The sequence below is a fragment of the Kogia breviceps genome, chromosome 14 (assembly GCF_026419965.1).
Source record: "Kogia breviceps isolate mKogBre1 chromosome 14, mKogBre1 haplotype 1, whole genome shotgun sequence".
In the NCBI taxonomy this organism is placed as follows: Eukaryota; Metazoa; Chordata; class Mammalia; order Artiodactyla; family Physeteridae; genus Kogia; species Kogia breviceps.
Window position 1 is genome coordinate 13,164,669 of NC_081323.1, and position 25,519 is coordinate 13,190,187.

The window sequence follows — 25,519 nt, forward strand, 5'->3', positions numbered from 1 at the left end:
GGCTGCAACAATTTACATTCCCACCAACAGTGCACAGTTGCTCCCTTTTCTCCACGTCCTCGCCAACATTTGTTATTTTGTATTTTTTTTGATAATAGCCATTCTGACAGGTGTGAGATGGTATCTCACTGTGGTTTGGATTTGCATTTCCCTGATGATTAGTGATGTGGAGCATCTTTTCATGTGCCTACCTGTTCGCCATCTGTATGTCTTCTTTGGAAAAATGTCTATTCTGATCCTCTGCCTGTTTTTCAATCGATTGTTTAGGGGTTTTGCTATTGAATTATATGAGTCTTTTATATTTTGGATATTAATGGCTTATCAGTTTTTATCATAAATGGATGTTGAATTTTGTAAAATGCTTTTTCTGCGTATATTGAGATGACCATGATTTTTATCCTTCATTTGTTAATGTGGTATATCACATTGATTTGCAGAGGGTAAACCATCCTTGCATCCCTGAAATAAATCCCACTTGATCATGGTATATGATCCTTTTAATATATTGTTCTACTTGGTTTGCTAATATTTTGTTGAGGATATTTGCATCTATGTTCATCAGAGATACTAGCCTGTACTTTTCTTGTGGCATCCTTGTCTGGTTTTGGTATCAGAGTAACACTGGCCTCGTAAAAATAAGTTTGGAAGTGTTCCCTCCTTTTCTATTTTTGGAATCATTTGAGAAGGACTGGTATTCATTCTTCTTTAAATGTTTGGTGGAATTCACCAGTGAAGCTGTCTGGTCCTAGACTTTTTGTTTGTTGCAAGGTTTCTGATTACTAATTCAATCTCCTTAATCGTATCCACTATTTTCCCTTTTTTTTTTTTTTTTAGATTGACATGAATGTCACATAACAAAATTACCATTTTTACAATTTTATAAATATACAATTCAGGAGCATTTAGTCCATTTACAATGTACTGCAACCATCCCCTCTGTCTAGTTCTAAAACATTTTCATCACCCCAAAAGGAAATCCATTACCCTTCTCCCCCATCCCATGGCAACCACTAATTTGCTTTCTGTCTCTACGTCTTTACCTATCCTGGATATCATATAAATAGAATCATACAATGTGTGACTTCTGTATCTGACTTCCTTCACACATTAGTGTTTATGACATTCGTCTGCATTGTTGCTTTAGTTCTCTGTGTTCGAATCCTCCATAGTGTGGATGTCCCAGTTTATCTATGCACAGCTCCTCCTTGAGATTATCTCAGGCCAATTCCTTCTTAGCTCTGGGACTTCAGTTTCCCCAAGTGAATCACCTTGAGGTCCTTTCCACTGGGGTCCAGGGCCCACTTTTCCCAGTAGGTAGGTTTCCTGAGCCCCCCAGTCTCGGGCAGCACTGAGGCCCTGGTTTGGGAGCACAGCCCTGTCTAGATCAAGAGTCTGCTGCCCAGGGAGCCTAGCCAGCCTGCCCAGCCTCCCAGCCCAGCCACCCCTCTGACCCCACAGAGTACAAGGCCAGCTATGCCCGGAATCGCTCCATCCGCTCAGTGGCCGTCGAGGGGCACCACGTCGGCCTGGACGACTGGTCCCAGCCCCGCAACCTCACTAAGCGGCACTGGCCAGGCAACCCGGAGGACCAAGACGACAGGGACGGCGGGGACTTCAGTGGCACCGGGGGCCTTCCGGACTACTCAGCCCCCAACCCCATTAAAGTCACACATCGGTGAGAGTCTAAGGTGGGGGTCGGGGGGGGCTGGACCTTGGCAGGGGCGCCCACACCTCTCGGGCCCCTGCCTGGGCCCCCTCAACGCCCCGAGGGCCCCACGTGACCCCTTCTCTCGAACAGGTGCTACATCCTGGAGAATGACACGGTCCAGTGTGACCTGGACCTGTACAAGTCCCTGCAGGCCTGGAAGGACCACAAGCTGCACATTGACCACGAGGTGACAGGAGTCTGGGCCGGGAGGGGTTCTCACGACCCCGAGCTTGGCGGGGCCACCAGCCACAGCCGAAGGCAGGGAAGCCAGGCCCAGGGGAGGGAGGCCCCGCAGAATCCTTCACCAGGGCCGGCGGTGTGGGTCCTGGCCTCAGACAGACAGCTCCTGCCGGACTGGGGTGGGGGAAACAGCACAGCCACGTCGTACCCCTTTGTGATCTACAAGATGCTCACACCACACTCAGCCCTTCCAACAGGCCTGGGGGGAGACCGTGAAGTCCCCCATGGGCTCAGCGGGTTCTCGGGCAGGACAAGACAGGAGAATGACCCACAGCTCCTTCAGCAGGTGGAACCAAGGACACCCCCCCCCACCAGCACCCACAGAGGTGCACAGTGGTGGGGAGGCCCCGCCAGGCCAGCCCTGCCGACCCAGCCCCCCAGAGGCTCACAGCCTCCTCTTCACCCTCCCTCAGATCGAGACCCTGCAGAACAAAATTAAGAACCTGAGGGAAGTCCGAGGTCACCTGAAGAAAAAGCGGCCAGAAGAATGTGACTGTCACAAAATCAGGTGAGGAGGCAGCAGAAAGCCCCCGGGAAGGCCCCCAGTGCTCTGGCGGGATCACTCCTAGGGACACGGCATCCCCTCCTCCGTGACCCCTTTCCTTATTTTTATATCCCTGCCTCCTTGCTTAGGATAAACATAATTAGTAGTAATTCCCATCCCCGTTGTCAGCCAATGGGCAGAAATCACCGCCCCTCGGGTACCAGCCAGATGCCCAGATTCACGCACTGCTGACAAGCAGGCCCTTAAGTGTGGAGCTGGTTCCAAGGTGGGAAAAGTGCCTCTGCTGACTGTCCCTCCGGGAACAGCCCACGTGGCCCAAGGCCCATGTTACCAGCTCAGGGAACCCCCAGCCCAAGGGTCTAAACTCGCGAGCAGCGCCGTCCAACAGAACCTCTCTGGTGATGGAAGCAGCTGTATCTGTGCTGCCCCATATGGTGGCCACCAACCAACCACATGTGGCTACTGAGATCTGAACTGCGGCCACTGTAGCTGAGGAACCGAATTGATAGTTTAATTAAAATTGAAAGAGCCACATGTGGTTAGTGGCTACTGTAGTCACTGCTGCCTTTCCAGAAAGAGCTTATGAAATATGGGTTCCTCCAGGGCTGGCCCTGACCAAGCGTGAGGTGGGCGGGGGCCTGGGGGCAACCCGCCTAGAGATGCTGAGGCTAAAGCCACGAAGAGCCAGGCCCAGCCTCCAGACTTAGTTAACTCGCCTCTACCCCGACCTTCTATGTCTGGCTAAGGCCTTCAGCCAGGGGCTCCCAGGTCACATATGGAGGAAGGAGCTGGACAGGCAGGGGGCTGCCACCCAGGGGATAGTACCTCCCCAGCACCGCCCCAGAAGGAGAAACAGGGATCCCAGAGAAGCGCAGTTCGCAGCCACCCCACGGTGTGGCCCTGGGCACAGTGTCTGAAAGCCAGGCTGGGGGTCTGTTGCAGTTACCACGCCCAGCACAAAGGCCGCCTCAAGCACAAAGGCTCCAGCCTGCATCCGTTCAGGTAAGGCCAGAGGCGGCTGGCCCTCCCTTAAGCCAAAACAAACAAGGACAAGGCAAGTCCTGGCCTTTCCCTGGGAGGCACTGGGCAGGGGTCCGGGCGGGTTACGCAGGGCCGGGCCCAGGCCCCAGGAACGGGTGTGAGCAGGAGGCCCGGCATCACCCTAACCCTGTGCTGCCTCAGGAGCTAATGTTGGATGACAGGGGCCCAGCCCCGGGACCTGGGCAAACCCCCCAGGGCCATGACCCTGGCTCCCTGGGTGGGAAGAGGCTCCAAGGTGGGGCCAGGGGAGGTGTGAGGGGTATGGCCCTATGTGCCCCTAGGAAGGGTTTGCAGGAGGAGGACAAGGTGTGGCTGCTGCGGGAGCAGAAGCGCAAGAAGAAACTCCGCAAGCTGCTCCGGCGCCTGCAGAACAACGACACGTGCAGCATGCCCGGCCTCACGTGCTTCACCCACGACAACCAGCACTGGCAGACGGCACCCCTCTGGACGCGTGAGCCAGCCGGGCCCAGGGCTGGGGCTCCTCCCGGGGCTCCCAGGGACCCAGTGCCCCCCAGCTTGTGAGCGCTTCCTGGCCAGACCCTGAGGGTCTTTCAGGAACAGGTCCCCCAGCAACCTCAGGGGTCAAAGTACTCGGGCAGGAAGGGCAGGAAGGGGCTGGGGGCTGGCAGCCAGGGCCTCTTCGGCTCAGGGCGTGCTCTCTTCCCTGGCAGTGGGGCCCTTCTGCGCCTGCACCAGCGCCAACAACAACACGTACTGGTGCCTGAGGACCATCAATGAGACCCACAACTTCCTCTTCTGTGAATTTGCAACCGGCTTCCTAGAGTACTTTGATCTCAACACAGACCCCTACCAGGTACGGACAACACAGGGTGGAGAAATGGGGCCCCTGCCAGGTAGGCCCCCCGAGGAAGTGATATCCGGTTTTTCAACTCCCACTGAGTCCCTAAGACAGCAGAAGTGAGTTGAAGCCACCAGGCTGGGACTCTGTGTGCCATCCGCCCTTCCTGTGCCCCGGTACAGCCTCTTCCAACTTACGCACCTGGCACAGTTCCAGCAGGCTTTGTGGGATCTTGGGAAGACGCCTAGAACTTTGGAGGCTCAGGGGTCCTTAGGGTCAGGCCAAACCCTACAGATGACAGTCCGGTAACTAACACTCAGGCAGCCCTTACTCCGCGCTTCCCCTGTATTAACCCAACTGAACACATGCGGGACTGAAGCGGCCATGGAGCCTGGTGACTGGAACGTGCGTGTCCCTTCTGAAACAGATGGTCACGACCCAGCTTCAGCGCTAGAGCTTCTCAGTATCATGGCCTTGGCATTGCCCAGTCTTCCATGTTTCAAGAAAAGTCAAAGTAATCTTTTACACGATTTGTAAGTGCAAGCAACTCGATTGTCTTGTTTTGCTCTAATTACCATACAGGCCACCAGTCTTTCTCCTTTGATAGGTCATCCCTGTATTTTACAAAAGGGGGTGACAGAGCTGGCAGGTTAGTGGGTCACCAGCAGCTCCCAGACCAGGTAAGGACAAGGTCACTCACCCAGCCCTTCACCAGATGGCTGCTCTTCCATCAAGAGGACCTGAGGGGCTGTGAAGGAAGGCTGCTTAAAAATACAGGGCTGGGGGGCTTCCCTGGTGGCGCAGTGGTTGAGAGTCCGCCTGCCGATGCAGGTTCGTGCCCCGGTCCGGGAGGATCCCTCATGCCGCAGAGCGGGCCCGTGAGCCATGGCCACTGAGCCTGTGCTCCGCAACAGGAGAGGCCACAGCAGTGAGAGGCCCGCGTACTGCAAAAAAAAAAAAAAAAACCAAAACAGGACTGGGAAGGGCTTCTTTCCAAGCTAGGTATATTTCCTGACCAGTGGCTCCAGGAATTCAATGTGACATACACAGAGGTGGTTTTTATTTTGAGATTTCATGCACGTGGGGCCAGAGGCAAAAGGTAGTTCTAAGTGTTCCAAGCCCCAGCGCTTGCGGAAGGAGAGGTCACCATCCCTTCACACCTTGTCCTCCCCCCGCTGCCTGCAGTCAGTCCCCCAGCTGGTAGAGGGGGCAGGGCCCTGTCGTCACCTCGTTGATAACCTGCTTTTTTCCCAACCAGCTGATGAATGCAGTGAACACCCTGGACAGGGACGTCCTCAATCAGCTACACGTGCAGCTCATGGAGCTGAGGAGCTGCAAGGGTTACAAGCAATGTAACCCCCGGACCCGGAACATGGACCTGGGTGAGCCAGTGCCCCAGGGTGGTGCACTCCCCACAGGAGGGGACGGAGGAGGTCCTGTCTGAAGAGGGAACCCAGAATCACCAGGAGTTGGTGAATTCTCACCAGTAGCTATAATATCACCTTCCTAACGTTCACCAACCATGTGCTACTTTTACGATAAGTGCCATCACTGACCCATCACTGCAAGCCCACCAGAGTGCTAAGTGTTTTACACACATTAGCTGACAGGCCTTCTGACAACCCCCCGAGGTGAATCGGCTTGTCCTTGTTCTATGGGTGAGTCACGTGACTGGGCCCAGAGCCCACACACTTGGTCACACTGCCACATCCTCTGGGAAATTTGCCGAGAGCCCACACTCGGGATCTCCCCGCTGCCCTCGGCTATCCGCTGTGGCATAGGTGTTCCGTGCCCACGTGTGGCTGCCCCACTGTGACCAACGTCAGTGCTGAATGACTGCAACAGGAGCCTGAAACCGATAAGAGACCACAAGTGTAGGCGACCTACCAAGAGTCTTAGGGACACAGCTCACCCGGTAAATTCAGTCCCCTGTCTAGGAGCCACTACCATCATGGGTTTGTGACCAAAAAAAACTGAAGTGTTTTTAAAGAAGAAAAAGAGGCAGTTGTAAAGTTTGTCCTTGCTTGTGCCACTTTGGCCCTAATTTACCTGTTTCCATGTTGTGCATTTCTCTCTCCTTTAGGACTGAAAGATGGAGGAAGCTATGAGCAATACAGGTATTGCTTTTGCTTTTAAAGCCTGACAGTCGCCCCATATGGTGACCCATCCTGTAGTCTAAACCTCGAGGTTGCACGTGTGAGGTTGGGATGCTACCTTTCTCTGGTCTGCCAGAGGCCTAGCTCACCCACCAGCAATAGGTGTCCACTAAGAGACCTTCTTTGTCTAGTTCTTTGGGGGTCACTTTTTCTTTCTTGGTGACGGTTAACACTCTTTCTCCTTTTGACACTCAAAACCTTAGGCAGTTTCAGCGTCGAAAGTGGCCAGAAATGAAGAGACCTTCTTCCAAATCACTGTGAGTTGAGGAACCAGTTTACCAATAGAGATCTGGCCTGATCCGCTTCGTTTTGCCAAGGCTGTTCTGCATGCGTGCCCTTTCTCACTTATTCCTCTCATCTGTTCCCGTAAGAGGGGAAGCAGTCATGTCAGTCTTTCCCATAAAATAACATACTTGGATATATATATCATGTTCTAGATTATACTTTGTCTAATACACTGTTCTCCACATCATCATCTGTGCTTGGTAAGCTCAAGGCCTTCCCTGAGAGGCTGAGAACCATGTCAGTCGGCTAACTGCCAGGCGTCTTGAAGGCTGTGGCTGCAGAGGTGCTACTTGGTCCATAGTGTCAGCGGCAAGGTGGCCTCATTGAATAGTTTCCAAAACATCCGTGCTATGAACTCCAGGGCCAACAGCGGCTGGTAGGGGCCAGGAGGCTGTGGCAACCTGGAGAGGTCACTCTGGTCTAAAGAGAACAGAATGGGATGCAATTTGAGTCCTCTCCTTCATCGAGAAAATCCAGAATCGTAGATATGTGTGAGAATTTGTTAATGTTGGCAACTGATTTGACATGAAGTTACCATGCAGGCCAACCAGCCCCTTTGGTGAGCTGCCACATTTGCAACCTCTGGCCTATTCACTTCTGTCTTTATATGCATATAAACCAGTGTGGCTTTAACAGGAAAAACAATGGGCCAGTTACGCATTCTTTGGTGCTACCAGAATGAAAGCACTTGATCATTACATCTCTTTCTCCTTAGCCACTGTCCTATCCAGATCTTTAAATGACATCTTTGCCAGCCACTGAATGTGTAAGCCAACAACTGACAATCTAGATGATTAGGTGAGAGCAAGCCCTGAGGGATCTAGAAATATTCCTTCACAGCAGCCACATCCTTGAAGCAAAGCTTACTCAGCTGTAGGACCAATTAAGAAATCCATAAGCAGCATGATAAATGAGTTTGCTTTGTTCTACAGGGGACAACTGTGGGAAGGCTGGGAAGGTTGAGAAGCATGAGATGGACCTCCAAAAACAGAGGCATCACCTGTACAATGAAAAACTGAACGATTTCCAGCAGACCTATGATGTTAGCCATGAAGCCTGATACACACAGAATTCGCTTTCAGTCAACGTGGCCGATTCTGGAAGAGAACCATCAGGAGTAGTGAGACTTCTGGAAGTCCATTTTTGCCCCTGCTTTTGCTTTGGATTATACCTCACCAGCTGCACAAAATGCATTTTCGTATCAAAGAGTCACCACTAAACAGCCCTCTCTGAGAGGCTCACAAGGGAAGAACAACAGAGAGATTTTCTTGTAAGTTTTCCCCGAGGGTGAAAGTCACTGGAATTTTTTTTAAATCACAGGGTAAGAACCACCCTGTTTTAAATCCTCTTATTCTTTTGGTCCTTCACAAAGAAGGAACTAGGAAGCACGACAGAGGCAGGAAATGGTGGCCGAGTTTCACAATGAGTCAACAGTACAAAAGTCACAAATTTATATTTCACACTATAACCCTGGTTGCCTCTGAAGAAACTGACTTCACTGTATATATGTGACTATTTACATGTAACCAGCTCGGGAACTTTTAGGGGAATTTGACTAATAAGAAAACCCAATTTTCAAGAGTGGTGGTGTCAATAAATGCTGTGGCCCATGTAAAAGAAAACCCCGTGCAGTTGTAGACTTTCCTCTTCCCGACCAGATGCCATTTCTCCCAGGATTCCTTTGTTATCTGTCCCAGAACTGATGTTTTTTAAAGTTCTGCAAAGACATGAACTTGATGTATGTCCCAAGTTTTAATAAAATTGTATTTGTAAAGAAATTTTGTAGTCTAAGTAAGTATTGTCAAACAATGTTGAAAACCCCAGCCAGTGACCAGCAGTTGTTGGTATGAGGGAACCTTTGGCATTTTCTAAAAGGCCATTCTTAGGAGTCTTTTTGGTGTGTTTGGGTTTTTTTGTTAAAAAGCATTCAAGATACCACCAGTCAACACCTTTTTGGAAGGAGACACCATGGGTTTAGATGGTTTTTTAAAAGGGAATACATGGTTATAAATTGACTAGAATTTACCATACTTCAGGGACCTCAAAGATAAGTCTCATATCACACCAGCTTTAGGACCTCACTTTTTAAAAGTATTAACCAACTGCAAAGCAACTCACCTTATCCAGCCCTTCGTCGTGTACCGGGCAGTCCCGCGGGTAAAGGTGGCTGTCGGAACCCTAGACTGGGAGGAGGAGGAGGAACACTTCAGCCATCACCTGGCCCAGCACGTTTTTCCCTAACACACGACCCCTAAGCACTTACCTCGTGTAAGAACAGGGCCATGCTTTCAAGATTTCTTTTAACCTCACAGAAACTGCTACTATTATCTGAAATAGGATTCCTTAGCCTTATCTCTTACCCTTTATCCAATCGGGATTTAAAAAAAAAAAAAAAAGTGGCACACTCTCAGCCTTCAATTTTAAATAGAAACCTTTATTTACAATGACGTCCAAAATGATCAACAAAGGAGTCACAGCTTACCACTCAACCATCTCATAAATTATCCCATGTGGTTTGGATTCTTTGCAGTGATTTATATTTTTAAAGAACATTTAATGTAGAATTGATTGAAAGTGAATTCATTCTCAACACTGTAAGTCAATTCCTGAGAATTTAAATATTGCTCTCAGAATGACGTGTCCATCTTCTTCAAAATTCCAAATATTGGAAAGAGAGAAAGAGAAGGAAAGAGAAAGAGAACACCCTGCTCATGATTAAACAGTCTGCCTTGGAGCCACATAGCAGCTCCTGCTCCTCCGCAGCAGGGGAAAGTTCATCTACCCAAGAGGTTTCACTCCTATGAATTTCCCACTTGTGAACAAATGCATGGATTCTGCAAATAAAAAGGGAACTGGACACGCATATGGGTAGCTGGCAATCCATTCTGTTTACTTTCCAGCTGCATCTGTCTATGGATCAAGGAACTTACAGGACAGCAAGCCAGCTATGTTCTGTAGTACCCCACCCCTATACACCCCCAACTCAGCTTAGATATTAAATACTGATTAACTAAGCAGTCCTACTGATTGATATTTACACCTTTCCATCAAGATGCACAGTTTAGAAAAGTGGCATCATAATATGAACATTAACCATGGATTTCTATTTGTTTTTTTTAAAGGAAGAAACGTATCTCCTTTATATCATCTTGATCTTTATAAAATATATATTTATATTTATATATCTTTGGATTCAGCAAAAAAGTGGGTACTGGAAATATCTCACATTCTAAAAGCAGATGAAAACATTACTTACACTGTTCACCCAACAGATACTAAGGTTTAAAAAAGTGGTGGGGGTGAGGGGAGGAGGGGTGAGGAGAGGTAGGCAGGAGTACAAAGAGAACTATCCGAAAAAGATAAAACGGGAATAAAGGTAAAAACAACAAATTATCTCAAAGACTGCATCTATTAAAAGGAAACAAAATCTCAAATTTGCACCAATAAAATGAACAAGTAGAAAATATAAAAACTTATAATAAACTTCATTTTTCTTCCGTATAAAAAGGGGGTGCTGCCTTCCACTTAGCCTGGACTGACTGAGGAAAAGAATCACAAAACTTTTTGTTTTTAATTAAAAGTCAAGAAAGGGTAAGAGCACCATTCTATTTCTCCCACACAGGTGTGACTTCAACAAGAAAGGTTCAGATACATCTTAGACACAGTTGTCTAAAAAGACAGAGACTCTTATTCAGCTCTGCCTCTGTCTCCAGACCAGAGGAGGTGTTATCTAAAAAGTACAGGCCACTCAGATGGAAGCTGACGGGTTTATAATCTTAGATTTGTTTTTAACCAGGTGGGGGGAATGTGGAACTCAAATCCACTCTAGTGGTGGTTCTGGAAACACAGGTTTCACTTACTCATAAGTCAAAGAAATTAAATTATCTCACCTTCAGAGACACCTAGAAATATTGGCTAAATGTGAGAAAAAACTTTAACTGGCTCTCAGTTATTGCTAGGAAACGACAACAAGGCTAACAGACATTCGAAATTCATATAGTCCAAAAACCCAACTTCATTCAACTGTTTGAACCTGATAAAAGTAAACCAGGTAAAGGAAATTAAACTTGCCTTTCTTCCCTATTCCCAACTGACAAGTGGCAGCAGCAGAAAGGGGCGGGGGCAGAGCAGGGAGGGAATGCAAAGGCGCCCAGTCAGACCTCGGCTCTGAACCGCATGAAACTGGCTGCTATGGAGACTGAAGTCCTTAGGAAACAACCATGATGCGACTCCTCCAATTCTCAGGGGAAAACATCACAGTAGTGGAAGGACAAGACAAGCTGAGCAGACACCAGGAACCACACACTGAGGATTCTACGCCTGAGATCTCAATGTGGGACTCAGGTCCTAGCAACCAAAACCTTAGAGCACTCCTAAAATGGATGGGAAGACAACATATTCACTTTAAAACAAAAAATACCATGAACTGCCGTTTAATTTATGGACTGCTTAAAATCCAAGATTCTTCTTTGAAATCAAATTGCTTGATCTTTTAAAATCCTTGATATCTGTGTGTGTTTTTTTGAAGTTTATTTCCCCGTATCTATTCTCTCCCCCCAAATTAACAAAGTGCTTAGTTCTGGTAGAGAAATTTTTTTAAAAAATTTAAATGTCTACATCTAAATGATCTCTTTAAAAAGCATTTAGATTAAGAGACTCAAAACAAGCGAGGCATCTCAGGCTGGGGGCAGGGAAAAGCTGCTGGCCACTGCCCCATCCCCCAGGCCACAAAATTCAGGGGATGACTTCTGTTGGTAACCTCACCATGCTGAACTTACTGAAATCAACAATGTTAAATATTTAGTTTCACAAACTCTGTAAAAATGAGTTGTTGTGACCTACAAAAAAAGGTATATACATATTTTACATAATACAATATCTTAAAGGTCATATTTACAAAAGAAATTCTATTCACAGAAACACTGCGAAATTCTGATTCAGAATGCAGTACCTGGCCTTGGGTTTTCTGCAGTTTATTTTCAAAAAGCATTATTGCTCTACCATATAGGCAAAGGGTGAAACCAGTACTGTCAACAACAACAACAATCATAGTTCTTGTCCAACAGATTAGTTTGGACAAAAACTAGGTATGTGGTTCACCGTTCCTCAAGACCTTGAGAATATTGCATTTATCCATTACTTTTTAAATAAAGTGCACTCCGCTGCACGTTAGCATATGAAAAGTTGCCACTGACTGCTGCAATTAAATACTGTCATCTATTTTCCCTTCTGCGAAGCCATTTGACACCAAGGACAATTCCTGGACGTGAAGTATTACAGGACATTTAGGGGCAGATAAAAATGCTATTTAGGAAAAAGCCTAGGACAACCAAGAGTAGGGTCAGAGCAACTCAACACTATCATTAAGGGAGAACTTGGAAATGCCCACTCCCGGGACAGAACCTGATAGTGACAAAAACGCTCGAGGTTGGGGACCGTGCTCTTCACCCAATACCGCAACTATCAGGAAACCGGATGTTCTAATCTCTTGATTTCTCCAATGTCCTCTGGCCCACCTACATTTTTTTCCAAAGACTTTGGATAGCCAAGCAGAAAAAAGTGACACCGGACAGTTCTGTGATCAGTAACACTCCGTACCTCCAGAATCACATCCTAAAAAGGGAGAACGCCAAAAATATTTCTGTTTTAAACACCATGATACATAAGGAGGAGGGAAAAATAACAGGCAGATATCACGCTTCAGCTTAAAATCCAGTCCTGCCTGCTCAAATGACATCACTTGAAATACCCTTGATGGAGATCAAAGCTGGTCCTTTCTTCAAAGCTGGGTGCCTAGACAATGATTCTTTACTCCCAATAATCCTAGTGCAGTGTCATTTGTACAGTGATTTCCTTGGAGGTCCTGGTGTAGAGATGTCAGCAATATTTCTGTTGGCAACCAGAAGTAACATGAGTAAAACACACACTTTGCCCAACAGAAAAGAATCCGTTATGTCTACACTGATGGCTTGCAACATGGCTCTGGCTGACTGATTCAGTTCTTGGATCCCAGATTTCTGAAAGTATCAACTGGCCCAATGCCTTCAAACCAAAAGTTTTTTCAATTATTACATATATTTTTAAGTTATACATCCAAGTTTAAAATCTACCTAGGACCTTTAACATTACAGTTGAGGCTTTGATTCTCTCCAGAGAACAGGAAAAATTTTTTGAGAAAAGTAAGGAACAGATCCCCCCACCCCGTACCTGATCAGGACCCATCGGCATGCCAGTCATGGGCATGGAGTTCATGTTCATCTGTCCCATGGGACCACTGCTGCCATTCATGTGCACCATACTATATGCTGCAGGATTCCCCTGGTGGGCAAACTGCTGCTGGGAAAAAGAGCTGTAAAGAAAGTGGGAAATTACCTCCTGGGTCATTTTTATAACACAGGACATGCACACAGAGACTACCGCAATTTTGTCAGTGTCGCTGTACTCAAGCAGAGAACATGAGCAAAAAAACTCTGACAGCCTGCCTTCTATCTTTCACAGCTCTCTGTACTCACTACCCTCGTGGAGATGCGCACAGTAGGAAGGCTTCTCAAAACAGATGAGCCAAGTCACACGCTCTCTAATGTAAGCCTGGGAACTTTGATCTCCCTATCCAAACAGGCTTGGCTGAAAAACACAGAGATTAATTCCCTGAACTTCTGGCACTAGAATGTGGCCGACTTTTATGAAGTCCCTATTCTGGGAATTCCCCAGCAGTCCAGTAGTTAAGACTCTGCAATTTCACTGCCAAGAGCTTGGGTTCAATCCCTGGTCAGGGAACTGAGATCCCACAAGCCAAGCGGCCCAGCCAGAAAAAAAAAAAAAAAAATTCCCTGTTCTTCACCTGTTCCTGGTCAGGGTTCCTGATGGCCAGCCCTTCATTTCCGAGGACTGATACATGGGTGCGGTCTGAGCGTGCTGCATCATGGGATTCTGGGAGGGACCCATTCTTGATGATATCATCGCATTGGGAGGACTAGGCACTCGACCAAAGGCTGGATCTGGCTGTTGTCCCATCCCTTTAAAAAAGAAAGAAGAAGAAAAAGAAATTACAATGCTCAAATGCTACCTCCTTAGAATATCAGCTTTCTATAGTAACTTGAGGTTCTTTTTTAAAGGTGGGGGAATGTGTTAAGTATAAGGTATAAAGATGTTGCCTGCCAGTAACTCTTGCTTCTCACCAAGGTGACTAGAGCCAGGCTTACTACAGAGGTGCACACTGTGTGGAACCCCTGAAGGGCACTTACTTCAGTGAGCTTTCTGTATAAAAAGGACACCATATCACGCTGCTCCTCACTCCATCCCCCTTCAGAGGGCAAAGAGCTGTGTCCCCAGCTGACGGGGACGCATCCTCAAATGTCATCTCTGCAATAGATACCTCTAGCCCCACTCCCACCATGTTCCTGGAACCTCACAAAGGCATGACTGTAATTAATATGTCCAAGCCACCAAGAAAAGGAACTCAAAAAGCCCACACAGTGCATTGCTCTCACTGTTCGGAGATGGCAGAGTTCTACTATGCTGGGACATACTGGAGGAGACCTGGTAAGTCTTTCTTCCAAATTAAGATGTGGGGAACTGTAAAAACAAGAGCCGGTGGGAAAAAACCTGAACTATGATAGATCATCTACCTCAATGACAATCACCTGTGCACTGCAGTAGACACTTCTGTTCTGTTATTTTTAATTAATTTTGTTTCTCTTGTGAAATAACAAGAGAGTGAATAGCATTTGTTTTTAATATACAACAGACCTAGTGACTCTTACGTCCGTAGGAATGTTACTTTGGGGAAGACATCATTATCCCTGACAAATTTACCATAATTTGGTGGATACGGAAACTGCTGGGGTGGAGCTTGTGGCATGGCAGGCCCTGCCAGGACTCCGTCCATGGTGGGGGACGCAGTCACGTTAGGGGGTGGACTGAAGGCCTGGGGTTGCTGCTGCTGTTGCTGCTGCTGCATCATCATCGCCACCCTCTGCTGTCGGAAGTGATGACTCAGCAGCTCTCTGCTGCGCTGGGCGACCATCTGGGCATTAAGGAAACCCTGCTAATACCCAAGAAAGAATGCAATTACACACATGTGGCAAGAGCTAGCCAATTTCATACATACAGTGCCCCCATGACACATGAGGTATCAGAGAGAAAAAACACCTAATGCCTTTCTATATTACCAAAAATTACAAAATTACAAAATTACAAAAAAGGAAACGCACAATTCTGGTAAAGGCTTTCTGGCTCAGTGTGGGTATGGGCGTTGGGGGAGAACAGGGACCTGGAAATTACTGGGGGCGAGGGGACGAAAGCCGACAAGTCATCGGGCTTTGACATAGTTAGAAAACATTCCTCAAAGTGAGAGAACATTTAGGAGCAGAATTTGAGGACAAACTTTTCAAAAACTATGAAATAAAACAGCAAGAAGAAAAGGGGCAGGAATGAGACTATGTTTGGGGGAGAAACAAAAAGAGAAGCCAAAAACAAAGCAAAGGGATGGGGTTATACTCAGAGAAGCAGGAATCCACCCCAGAAACTCTTGCAGTCTCTCTAAACTTTCTGACAGAAGAGGTGAAGGGTAAGGAGATGACGTGATCAGAGCACTGAACAAGGAAGCTGACCTATTGATTTGCCAGCTGGGAGAGATCATCACCAAAAAGCAAACATTTATCCTCTTTTTGGAAAGCATCCTAGCTCAGCTTATACAGGAGGTCTGAGTATCAAGAAAATATATAGGTATCGGTACTTCCAAGTAGGTCTAACAGCAAAAACTAGGCATTTCAGAATTGTTGTTGTTTAACAATATTTCAAACCACAGTTGGGATTTTCGTGTAGTCATCTGCCTTGTGCACACTAAGGAAATGCCTTAATATAGTGTCCACCATGCGCTGGAGGCAGACAGAACTTTAACAGCATTCCTCCCACTATGGGAAATCAGGTCATCTCAGAGGCTGTCACTGAGAGCGGGATTATAAATTATTTATTTTCTCCTTCATACTTCTTATAATTTCAAATTCTACCCAGTGAGGATGTGGTTTCACAATCCAGGAACAGAAAAAAGTTTACAGATTTGTTATTTTCAATTCCTGAAAAGTAAATGGTAGCTGTTTTCACAACACAGCAATTGATCACAAAGGGAATTAATTTTTTTATTTTTATTGGAGTACAGTTATTTTACAGTGTTCTGTTAATTTCTACTGTACAACAAAGTGAACCAGCTATATGTATACATATATCCCCTCTTTTTTGGATTTCCTTCCCATTTAGGTCACCACAGAGCACTGAGCACAGCTCCCTGAGCTACACAGCAGATTCTCATTAGTTATCTGTTTTATACACAGTATAGTGTATATATGTCAATCCCGGTCTCCCAATTCATCCCACCCCACCCCCAGGGAACTAACTTTAAAAACATGAATCAGTGGTTTTTAATAAAAGAACCTCTCTTCCTCTGATTCTTCCTAGTTACCAGTAGGAGAGACAAAGGGAAGAAAAAAAGTGTGATGGGACCATGGGATGGGTTCTTACACAAGAAATTTGGGATTATGTACTGTTTTTGTTTAATAAACATTTACTGAGAGTCAAGCATGGGCCAAGCCCTGTGCAGGGCATTCAGCCCTGAACATGGAGAGACTTATTCTCACCTGGGAGTTGACCTGAGGCTGCATCATGGGCCTCATCACCGCAGCCCCACCAGCAGTGGGGTTTTCCATTTTCATTTCAAGTGCCTGACGGCTCTGATTCAAAAACTGGGGAGAGACAGGGTGGTTAGAATGCAAGTGGAGCACGTTAATGAGACCAAACAGCTGTCCACACCCTTGGCAGCACCCAGCGAGGTCATGATGACACCTCTAAACCGTTACCGGGCTAAGTCATGGCTAAGCTGAAGCAGCACACTTTCACATTTCAAAACGGTTGGTGCTGGAAAGCCCTTGGCTGGTATGTGAGGTCTTCATGTTCAGCAACAGGAGGAAAGTGAAAGTGCAATTCTGCAGCTTAAAGAATGTCTTCAACAGGAACTCAAAGGATTTATAAAGTCAGATTTTCTCTGGGATTACTTAGGCTGTTGGGGAAATAGCTTTAATTTGATCAAAGTAACACTGGAAAAAACTACTTCTGCTACCTTTTCCTGGGTAATTTTTAGTGGAAAGAAATGGTAAAAAATGATACCATGAATGCATTAACACAGCTTTCCTAGGTACCTACGCTGACTTTTAGGAACATTAATACACTGGAAGGGTCTCCGGCTCACTGGATTCTCAATTCACTCATCTGCTTATGTGGTTCGATTCCCCCACATTTAAGAGCTCAGTGCACTCAAGATACAAAATAAAATTAAATTTTTAAAAATGTGTTACAAAGGAAACAACAGAAAAAAAATATTAAAAGAGCTCAAGTTGTATAACACATCTAGAAAGCAGAGGTTCCTTAAAGAAACTGCTCAAATCGATAAGGTTTCAACATCTGGCTATTAACATTAAGGACTTTTTTAAATAATAGAAATTATCTACCTCTAAGACTACGAAGCCACCAAGAAACACTCTTCTCCCCCAAGAGCAATCCTCTCGGACATTTTTTATTTTTCAACCTGTACAATAGAATATTCTTATAGAAAGGTATCCAATTCTAGTACAACCACTCCCTAGCAAGGAACCATACATACAAATAAAATGTTAACAGAAATGAAAACGAAAGGAATTTCTTTAGTTGACGAGGGACAGAGAGCCAGTGGCAAGAGCCCTGAAAGAACACAGTCCAAAAACAAATGAAAGAGGATGAGGCCAAAGGGAAAGTTGCTTCGGGCATGTGACTGGTTACCTGCTGGCCCTGCAGCCTCTGCTGAAGCTGCATTCTAAGTTGCTTGGGAGTGTTTGTCCGGGGTCTCATGATGTTGGCCCGAGGGTGCATTCCTTGGAGAGGAAAACCTCCTTGGTTCATCTGATTCATCATCGAGTTAAAAGGTGGTGACTGTCCCGGAAGATTAAAGCCTCCCTGCATTGGAGGCCCCTGTGTCGGGTATGTCTGCCCATATAATGCTGCCTTCTGCTCCATCATTACTGCGGCTCCTTGGCCTTGGAAAGCATCCTGTTTGGACTCCAAAGCTTGTCCCTAAACATCAAACACATAAATGAACAGTAAAGTACATGTAGGAAAGCAACAGAAATATAATGCTCTAAAGAAGGTGAAAAATATAAGTCAATATATGTGAACGATGACATTGCAAAATTCCAAAATCAAATTTATTGTCTTAAATTCCATGAGACCACACACCAAACCATCTTTTTTTTTTTTTTTTTTTTTTTTTTTTTTTTTTTTTTTTTTTTTTGCGGTACGCGGGCCTCTCACTGCTGTGGCCTCTCCCATTGCAGAGCACAGGCCTCCGGACGCGCAGGCTCAGCGGCCATGGCTCACGGGCCCAACCGCTCCGCGGCACGTGGGATCTTCCCGGACTGGGGCACGAACCCGTGTCCCCTGCACCGGCAGGCGGACTCTCAACCACTGCGCCACCAGGGAAGCCCCAGAAGATTTTAAAAGATTAAAATCTTTTAATAGCTGTGTACTAGTGCTTACGGAGCACAGGGTCTCACGCAGGGAGACACTCAAATATTTTCTGAGCCAAATATCTACAATGTATTGAGTACCTGGAGAAATACTATTTGTTCCAGACAAGATTTCTGTACCAACATTGACCTCCCATGCCGAGTGTAAAATAAATCATTGAAAATCACTGTGATCAATGAATTCTCATGTAATCTGCACAAGAATGCTTTTGAAGGTGGCAGGAGGCAAGTTTAGTAGACAGGTAAATCAACAACAGCCCATGTCCCCTGAGGTGTATTCACCACATGAACAAAACCTAAAGGTGGGGCTTCCCTGGTGGCGCAGTGGTTAAGAATCCGCCTGCCAATGCAGGGCACATGGGTTCGAGCCCTGTTCCAGGAAGATCTCACATGCCGCAGAGCAACTAAGACCGTGCGCTACAACTACTGAGCGTGCGCTCTAGAGCCCATGCTCCGCAATTATAGAAGCCACCGCAATGAGAAGCCCGCGTACCTCAACGAAGAGTAGCCCCCGCTTACTGCAACTAAAGAAAGCCCGTGCACAGCAAAGAAGACCCAACGCAGCCAAAACTAACTAACTAAATAAATAAATACCCTAAAGGTGCTCAGTCATCCACTATTTGTACTTGAGGAGAAAGAAACCTATTAACTCAACAAGTATTTATTAAGTGTGTTATATGCCAGGTATCACTTCTCTACGTGTTAACCATGCATACAAAGTAATGTCCAGCAGAAAAAGAAGTAAAAATAAATACTCTGAAGGAGGGGAGAGCCTGCCATGTTAAGACAAGAAGAGCCAGGCAGGTGCTGCCTCCACCTTTATCTTCTCGTCCTCGGCACAGGATGCCAAGTGTGCAGTTGACACCTTCACCAAGTCTCATCCTAAAGCACACCTCACCCCGCAGCGACTGTGACACCATTCTCTATTTTCTCCCCCATCTCGGGCCTTTTTCCTTGGAGGAATGTTAAGAGTTCATTCGCCCTAGGCCCTCTTCTTTCCTCTCGCTACCTTTCTACTCAGTCTCCCCATCCACTGGTGACAACTGCCAAGTTTCTTTCTCCAGCTCCACTGCCTCGGACTCTTAACTGTGCTCATACAGGCGCCCACTCAACATCTTTACCTGGACATCTAGGGCATCTCAAACTTAACATGTAGAGAACAGAAGGCGTGATTATCAACAGTCCCTCCCACAAAAAAACCCCCCGATTCTTCTCCAATCTTCCCTACATCACAATAGATGGCAACACCATTCACCCAGCACTAAACGCCAGCAACAACGATTCCTCAGTCTCCCTTCCCAAGTGTGCAGGTGCATATGTGTGCACACAGGGCACAAGTCCTGTCAGCTTTTCCTCCGTGACACGTCGCATAGGCTACCCTTCTTTTCATTCCGTTGCCATGACCCTTCCCAAGACATCTCCCTGCCATCTGTGTGTCTACTGTGCCACAGTACCAATTCCCTCCTCCAGACAGCACACTGAGATTTGTTTATAAAGTAAATCAGACCATAATATACTCTATATTTCTCTTGCTAACCCTGCTAAAATGACAGCAAAGAAGCTAAAAGGTAGTATTTATCCCCCCAAAAAAGAGAATATTGAAGGCAACAAGATAAAAAATTTCAACAGGCATCTGGAAAGTGTAGGGAGGAGGAAGCAACTCAACACAGCAGAGAAACTGAGACCCGTGTGCCTGCAGAGAAAACCCACCTGAGGACTGAGTCAATGTCTCCCATGGGGCCAAGGCGGCACTCCACGGGGGACAGCAGAAGGTCAGGGAGGGCGCCCAGACAGGGGGCTGGTTAGGAGACTGAGTACAGACCACGGGAGCCCTCAGCCATCAGACTGCAATACGACTCATTGGCAACACTGGATGCCTGTAAACTATGGAACTACTCTTTCAAAATTCTAAGAGGAAATTATTTTCAACTTAGAATTTAATACACGGCAGCCAGAGGTGCAGTGGGGTGGAATAAAGACATTTTCAAACACAGAAGGACCCAAAAATTGCAGGGACACAGAAGTTAACAGAAATTTTGTTTCAGCAAACAAAGGAGTAAATCAAGAAAGAAAATGACTTGAGATTCAAGAAACTGAGGATCCAACACAGGAGAAGAGTGACAATTATTAATTTCTAGAGCAGCCTCAAAAGGGCAGAATTAAACAGAGGGACACGGAACTATAACAGGGAGAGAAAGAACTGAGGAATTATCTAATGTGTCTGAACATGTGAAGAAGAAGAAAAAAATAAGAGAAACTTTTAGCAGTAAGTATGTAGAAAACAAAGCAAATAAAAAGACAAGGCAATTAACTCAAACAAACAAATCAAAAACAAAAGCCTATGCAACTACACCTGGCTCAGCAATGAGCCAAAATGATGTAAATATGGGGTACCTATTTATTTAAAAACAAGGGACATAGTCACCTTGAGGGGAGAGACTACATGTGCCTACACGTATGTAGAGGGTATGGGTGTGAGGGTGCGTACTAGAGGAAGAGGGTATAAATACAGATCCACAATTTCTTACCTAAAATTCCAAAAATTTTTTAATTCTTTAAAAAAGACTAACAATTTTTCATTAGTACCAAATGTATTTAACAGCAAAACCTGGCCTGAACTTGTACGAAGCAAAACATAATCTCTATAATATCCCACTTAGTGTGATTATGTATTTTGCTGTAGAAGTATTAACACGTTTGATCACAGGCTATTGTCCCAAAATTACAGTATTGCTCGAAACTCTATCAAGAGTATTTTGTAATATATGGTATCCATGCACAATTTTACCCTTCTAAGATCCAAAAATTCCTCAATTCCAAAGCATATCTGATGTCAAGGTTCTCAGATAAGGGACTACTAACGCGTAGTCAACTATCATATCTGGAAATCAATAGATACAGACTGAAGTTGATAAAGAAATAGCTGCATAATCATATTTCTTAGAAATATTACCAAAATAAAGAGGTGAGTTTCACCATCTCCCAGTGGAGCAAAGCATATTTTCCTATCGTTTTATTTTTAAATTAAAAATGGATTACTTTCCTGAAAAATAAAAATTAATTACAACAAAAAAGGAAGGAAAACTGGTCTCATCCTTACCCTGCTTACAATCCTTCCATGGCTTCCCAATACAAAGAAAAAGTCCAAACTCTTAAGACAGATTTGTAGAACCTAGCCTCCATGTACCTCCCCACGTCATCTCACACGGCTCTCTCTCTGTTCTCACCAACCTCAGCCACTTCCTAGAACCTGCAAGCTCTTTCCTGCCTAAGCAACTCTGAGTTAGCTGTACCTCTTCTGGATTGTTCTTTCCCTAGGCTGTTTGCCTAGCTAGCTCTTTCTCATCTTTCAGGTGTCAGCTTACATGTCATCTCTCCAGAAAAACCTTTCCTGACTATTCAAGTCAGTCCCCAGTTATTCTTTTTTTTTTTTTTTTTTTTTTTTTGCGGTATGTGGGCCTCTCACTGTGTGGCCTCTCCCATTGCAGAGCATAGGCTCCGGATGCGCAGGCTCAGCGGCCATGGCTCACGGGCCCAGCCGCTCCGGTATCTTCCCAGACTGGGGCACGAACCCGTGGTCCCCTGCATCGGCAGGCAGACTCTCAACCACTGCGCCACCAGGGAAGCCCCCCAGTTATTCTTTATCTCATCATCCTGGTTTTGAAAACACAAACATTTTTAAACTAAAGAACAAAACTATAAACAAGCCCCCACTAAAAAGAAACTGCATGGACTAATCCCGTGCGCCACAACTACTGAGCCTGCACTCTAGAGCCCACGAGCCACAACTATGAAGCCCGCATGCCACAACTACTGAAGCCCACACGCCTAGAGCCCATGCTCCACAACAAGACAAGCCACCACAATGAGAAGCCCACACACCGCAATGAAGAGTAGCCCCCACTTGCCGCAAGTAGAGAAAGCCTGTGTGCAGCAATGAGGACCCAACGCAGCCAAAAATAAATAAATTTATTTTTTTAAAAAAAGAAACTGGGCAAACTATTTACAATATACAATATAGACAGGTTAACAGTCATCCTGCAAACATGCTTTTTTAGAGAAAATTTTTGACATCCTGCCCTATCCTAAGAAAAGGTTCCTTTATTTAAAGGTCTCACAGCATCACATGCCTTTCCTCGTAACCTCTCCTTCACCATGTCTACTTCTGTGTGGCTCCTTGCCTGAGTTCTGGGAGCAGGAAATAAGTTGTTCACTATTGCTCCTCAGTCTCTAAGGAAAGACTGATTGGCATATAGAAGACAAATATTTGTTAAATGAAGGAATCAACAATCAGTAACTGAAGTATCGCTACAGATCAACAAAATAAAAACCCCATCAGAGCTATTAAACACATCTCAATGGCCAAAAAATATAAAATATGTTCAATCTTGCTAATGAAAGAAATACAAGTTAAAACAAGAATCTTTGTTGCCCATCAGACTGGCAAGGATTTGAAAGAATAATCATGCTCAATATTTGTCCCATCACTTGCTCTTTCACACTGTGGGTTCTTTCATCTTCGTGGGCCGTGGCAGCAGTGCTGGTGAGGGTGATGGACTGCAGTCATCACACCCTGCTGTGGAAAAGCAGCTATACGATCATCCAGGAAAACTGCCTCAGAGTATGTAGATAAACCTCTAAAATAAGCCCTCTAACCCAATCATCCTTTCTCTTGTATTATAGCTAGGAAAACAGACAAGGTGAACAAGATGTAAGTAATTCATAGAATTATAACAAAATATTTAGGAACAATTGAATTTTCATCAGTAGATAACTGGTTAAATAGTGTTCAGTAAGATGGATACTATTTGGCCATTAAAATTAAAGATGTATACTTTAAACAAAAAAGATGATTGACAATGACTTTCATAAAGTAAAACAGGCCACAAAAGTATTTTAAGAGTCTGCTTCCTTTTTTTTTTTTTAATATACACACAAAAGATACTACGATTCTTTGTGCCAAAATTATGGAGGATTTTCAACTTTAAAAAAAAAGATGTACTTTTGTGATTGTCAGATTTTTATATAAGGACCGTTAACTATGTTACATGAAGACAAAGAAAACTATTTCCAGCTTAAATAAAATTCTAGGGGATTTTCCTGGTGGTCCACCAGTAAATAATCCGCCTTCCAATGTAGGGGATGCTGGCTTGATCCCTGGTCGGTGAACTAAGATCCCACATGCCGCGAGGCAACTAAGTCCACGTGCTGCAACTACTGAGCTCATGCACCTCAATGAGAGAGCTGTGTGACACAAACTACAGATCCCACACACCCTGGAGCCCGCGCACCACAACTAGAGAGAGAAAATCCACACGCCACAACTAGAGAGAAGCCCACACGCCACAACGAACAGCCTGCAATCAACAAAGATCCCGAGTGCCGCAACTAAGACCCGACGCAAACGAAAAAAAACAATTCTAGTGGTAGTTAAAGCCTCTCGGTCCCCATGTAACCCTCACTTCCTCCCCCACCCAGGTCAGACATGGCTCCTCGGTCAGGGTCACAGGTTGCTGGTACCCCCAGGTGTACACCATCACTGCTCCGTGTTTCTCAACCACCCTTTAAAAAGTTCTGTGCAGTGTTTGCCACACTGAAATGTACTTCTTTTTATACACATTTGTCTCCCCAACAAAGCCTGAGAACCCTGAGGATCTTTCCCATTTATCATTAAACACACAGACTTACACAAGTGCCCCCAAACATACATCCTATAATGAAAAGATCCACTACAAAATGTATGTTTCAAACAATACAGATTTGTAAATGGCATATGTTCATAACGCTGAATAGGTAACTAGGAATAGGAGATGATGTTGTTGGGATATTCACAGATTTACCAGTGTAAACAGGTTCTGTTTAACACAAAAAAGCTTGCCTCCTCAGAGTATACACTGGTTGTCCAGGTAGTAGAAAGAGGTAATTATAAAAATGAGGATTCAACTAACATACGCAAAAAGCAGCATTTTAAAAACTGTATAGTAGTTTTACTGGATCACTTCTATGGTTGCCTAAAATTTGACAACTTTATAAAACAGTAAGTTGCTGGAAGTTCTATCACAATTATAAAGTATATTTTCTAAATTTAATGCTGGTATCCATGAATGTAGTGCTGTACATAAAGAAGAGAAAAAATACACATATAGGCACTGTTGTACATGGCTTCATGGATATATGCGAGCACACATGCACGCAGACAAACACACACATTTCTACTTCCACAGTACTGCTACCTACTTGATTTACAAGTTCAGGAATGCCAAGAGCTCTGTCAATTTCTTCCAGGCCTGTGGCATCTGTGTTGCTCAAGAGTGTGTGCAGCTGGTCCAACAATGCTCTTTCATCACTCTGGCCTTCAAGGTTAGAAGGTGGCCCAAGGAGATCATCCAGGGAATTCCTAAGAAGTGGCCTAAAAAGAGACTTAGATTCAATTTTAATGGTGCTTTTCCCCTTAAAAAAAAAAAAAAAAAAAATCAAAGTAACCCCGCACAGTATTTTTAATATGCAATAACTCAAATAATACAAGTGTAAATAATAAACTAACAGACTAGCAGAAAAGAACAAACGGCATCAATTTAAATTTAAGACCCACAATTTTTTTTTTTTTTTTTTTGCGGTATGCAGGCCTCTCACTGTTGCGGCCTCTCCCGTTGCAGAGCACAGGCTCCGGACGTGCAGGCTCAACGGCCATGGCTTACGGGCCCAGCCGCTCCATAAGACCCACAATTTTAAACCTCACCAGGTCATCTTCGACCACAACATCTAGATTACAACTCCCAATCCCACCACCAAAATGTAATTGTTAGATCCCTTGACATTTAGGATAGCAGAGATTCGGGAAAGGAGATTGGAAGGATGAAGAGGGTGGTGTTTTCAAGACCCTACAAGAACAGAAGTGGTAGTAGTTAGGATATTGCAGGCTGGAGAAATCAACAAAAGAATGGGGAAAAAGGGAAAAATGCTGAACTGAGCCCAGGGTTCTACCAAAATAACTTTGTTTTATACAAGGCCCAGAGAGCTCATGTATCGACAAGTATAATACAAACCCCATACACGTATAATACAAACCCCACAGCAATGCCACAGTTCTCCAACACATTACAGGGGCATGAAGCTAGACATTTATCCAGTCTCAGAAAAATTCTGTGATGAAACTATTTGTTCTCTACTGGGTAGAGAAGCACTCAAGTTAATAAGCTCATGTAGTTACACTTCTGTCTACTCAACAGATCA

The 25,519-nt window shown here is 45.2% G+C and overlaps 2 protein-coding genes across 12 annotated transcripts in view; one reads left to right on the plus strand and one right to left on the minus strand.

The window, feature by feature from the left end:
• The window catches only part of SULF2 (sulfatase 2), a 144,603-nt gene extending 136,091 nt beyond the window's left edge, over positions 1–8,512 (plus strand). For all 4 annotated transcript variants that reach the window (XM_067013513.1, XM_059038752.2, XM_059038753.2 and 1 more), the window contains exons 12-21: positions 1,459–1,675; positions 1,799–1,895; positions 2,362–2,456; positions 3,396–3,455; positions 3,776–3,945; positions 4,166–4,308; positions 5,552–5,675; positions 6,377–6,410; positions 6,653–6,706; positions 7,667–8,512. In XM_067013513.1, coding sequence (XP_066869614.1) covers positions 1,459–1,675; positions 1,799–1,895; positions 2,362–2,456; positions 3,396–3,455; positions 3,776–3,945; positions 4,166–4,308; positions 5,552–5,675; positions 6,377–6,410; positions 6,653–6,706; positions 7,667–7,697 — 1,025 coding nt within the window. In that variant the 3' untranslated portion in view covers positions 7,698–8,512. The remainder of the gene's footprint in view (positions 1–1,458; positions 1,676–1,798; positions 1,896–2,361; positions 2,457–3,395; positions 3,456–3,775; positions 3,946–4,165; positions 4,309–5,551; positions 5,676–6,376; positions 6,411–6,652; positions 6,707–7,666) is intronic.
• Positions 834–25,519, minus strand: part of NCOA3 (nuclear receptor coactivator 3) — a 131,431-nt gene continuing 106,745 nt past the window's right edge. For 3 of the 8 annotated variants that reach the window (XM_067013506.1, XM_067013509.1, XM_067013507.1), the window contains 8 exons: positions 24,524–24,695; positions 17,544–17,834; positions 16,370–16,474; positions 14,550–14,781; positions 13,576–13,750; positions 12,942–13,083; positions 8,853–8,917; positions 4,952–5,237 (listed from right to left, as the gene is read on the minus strand). In XM_067013506.1, coding sequence (XP_066869607.1) covers positions 5,024–5,237; positions 8,853–8,917; positions 12,942–13,083; positions 13,576–13,750; positions 14,550–14,781; positions 16,370–16,474; positions 17,544–17,834; positions 24,524–24,695 — 1,396 coding nt within the window. In that variant the 3' untranslated portion in view covers positions 4,952–5,023. Of the gene's footprint in view, positions 7,155–8,852; positions 8,918–9,147; positions 12,624–12,941; positions 13,084–13,575; positions 13,751–14,549; positions 14,782–16,369; positions 16,475–17,543; positions 17,835–24,523; positions 24,696–25,519 lie in introns of those variants that run through there. The other 5 variants (XM_067013512.1, XM_067013510.1, XM_067013511.1 and 2 more) reach the window with 5 other exon arrangements.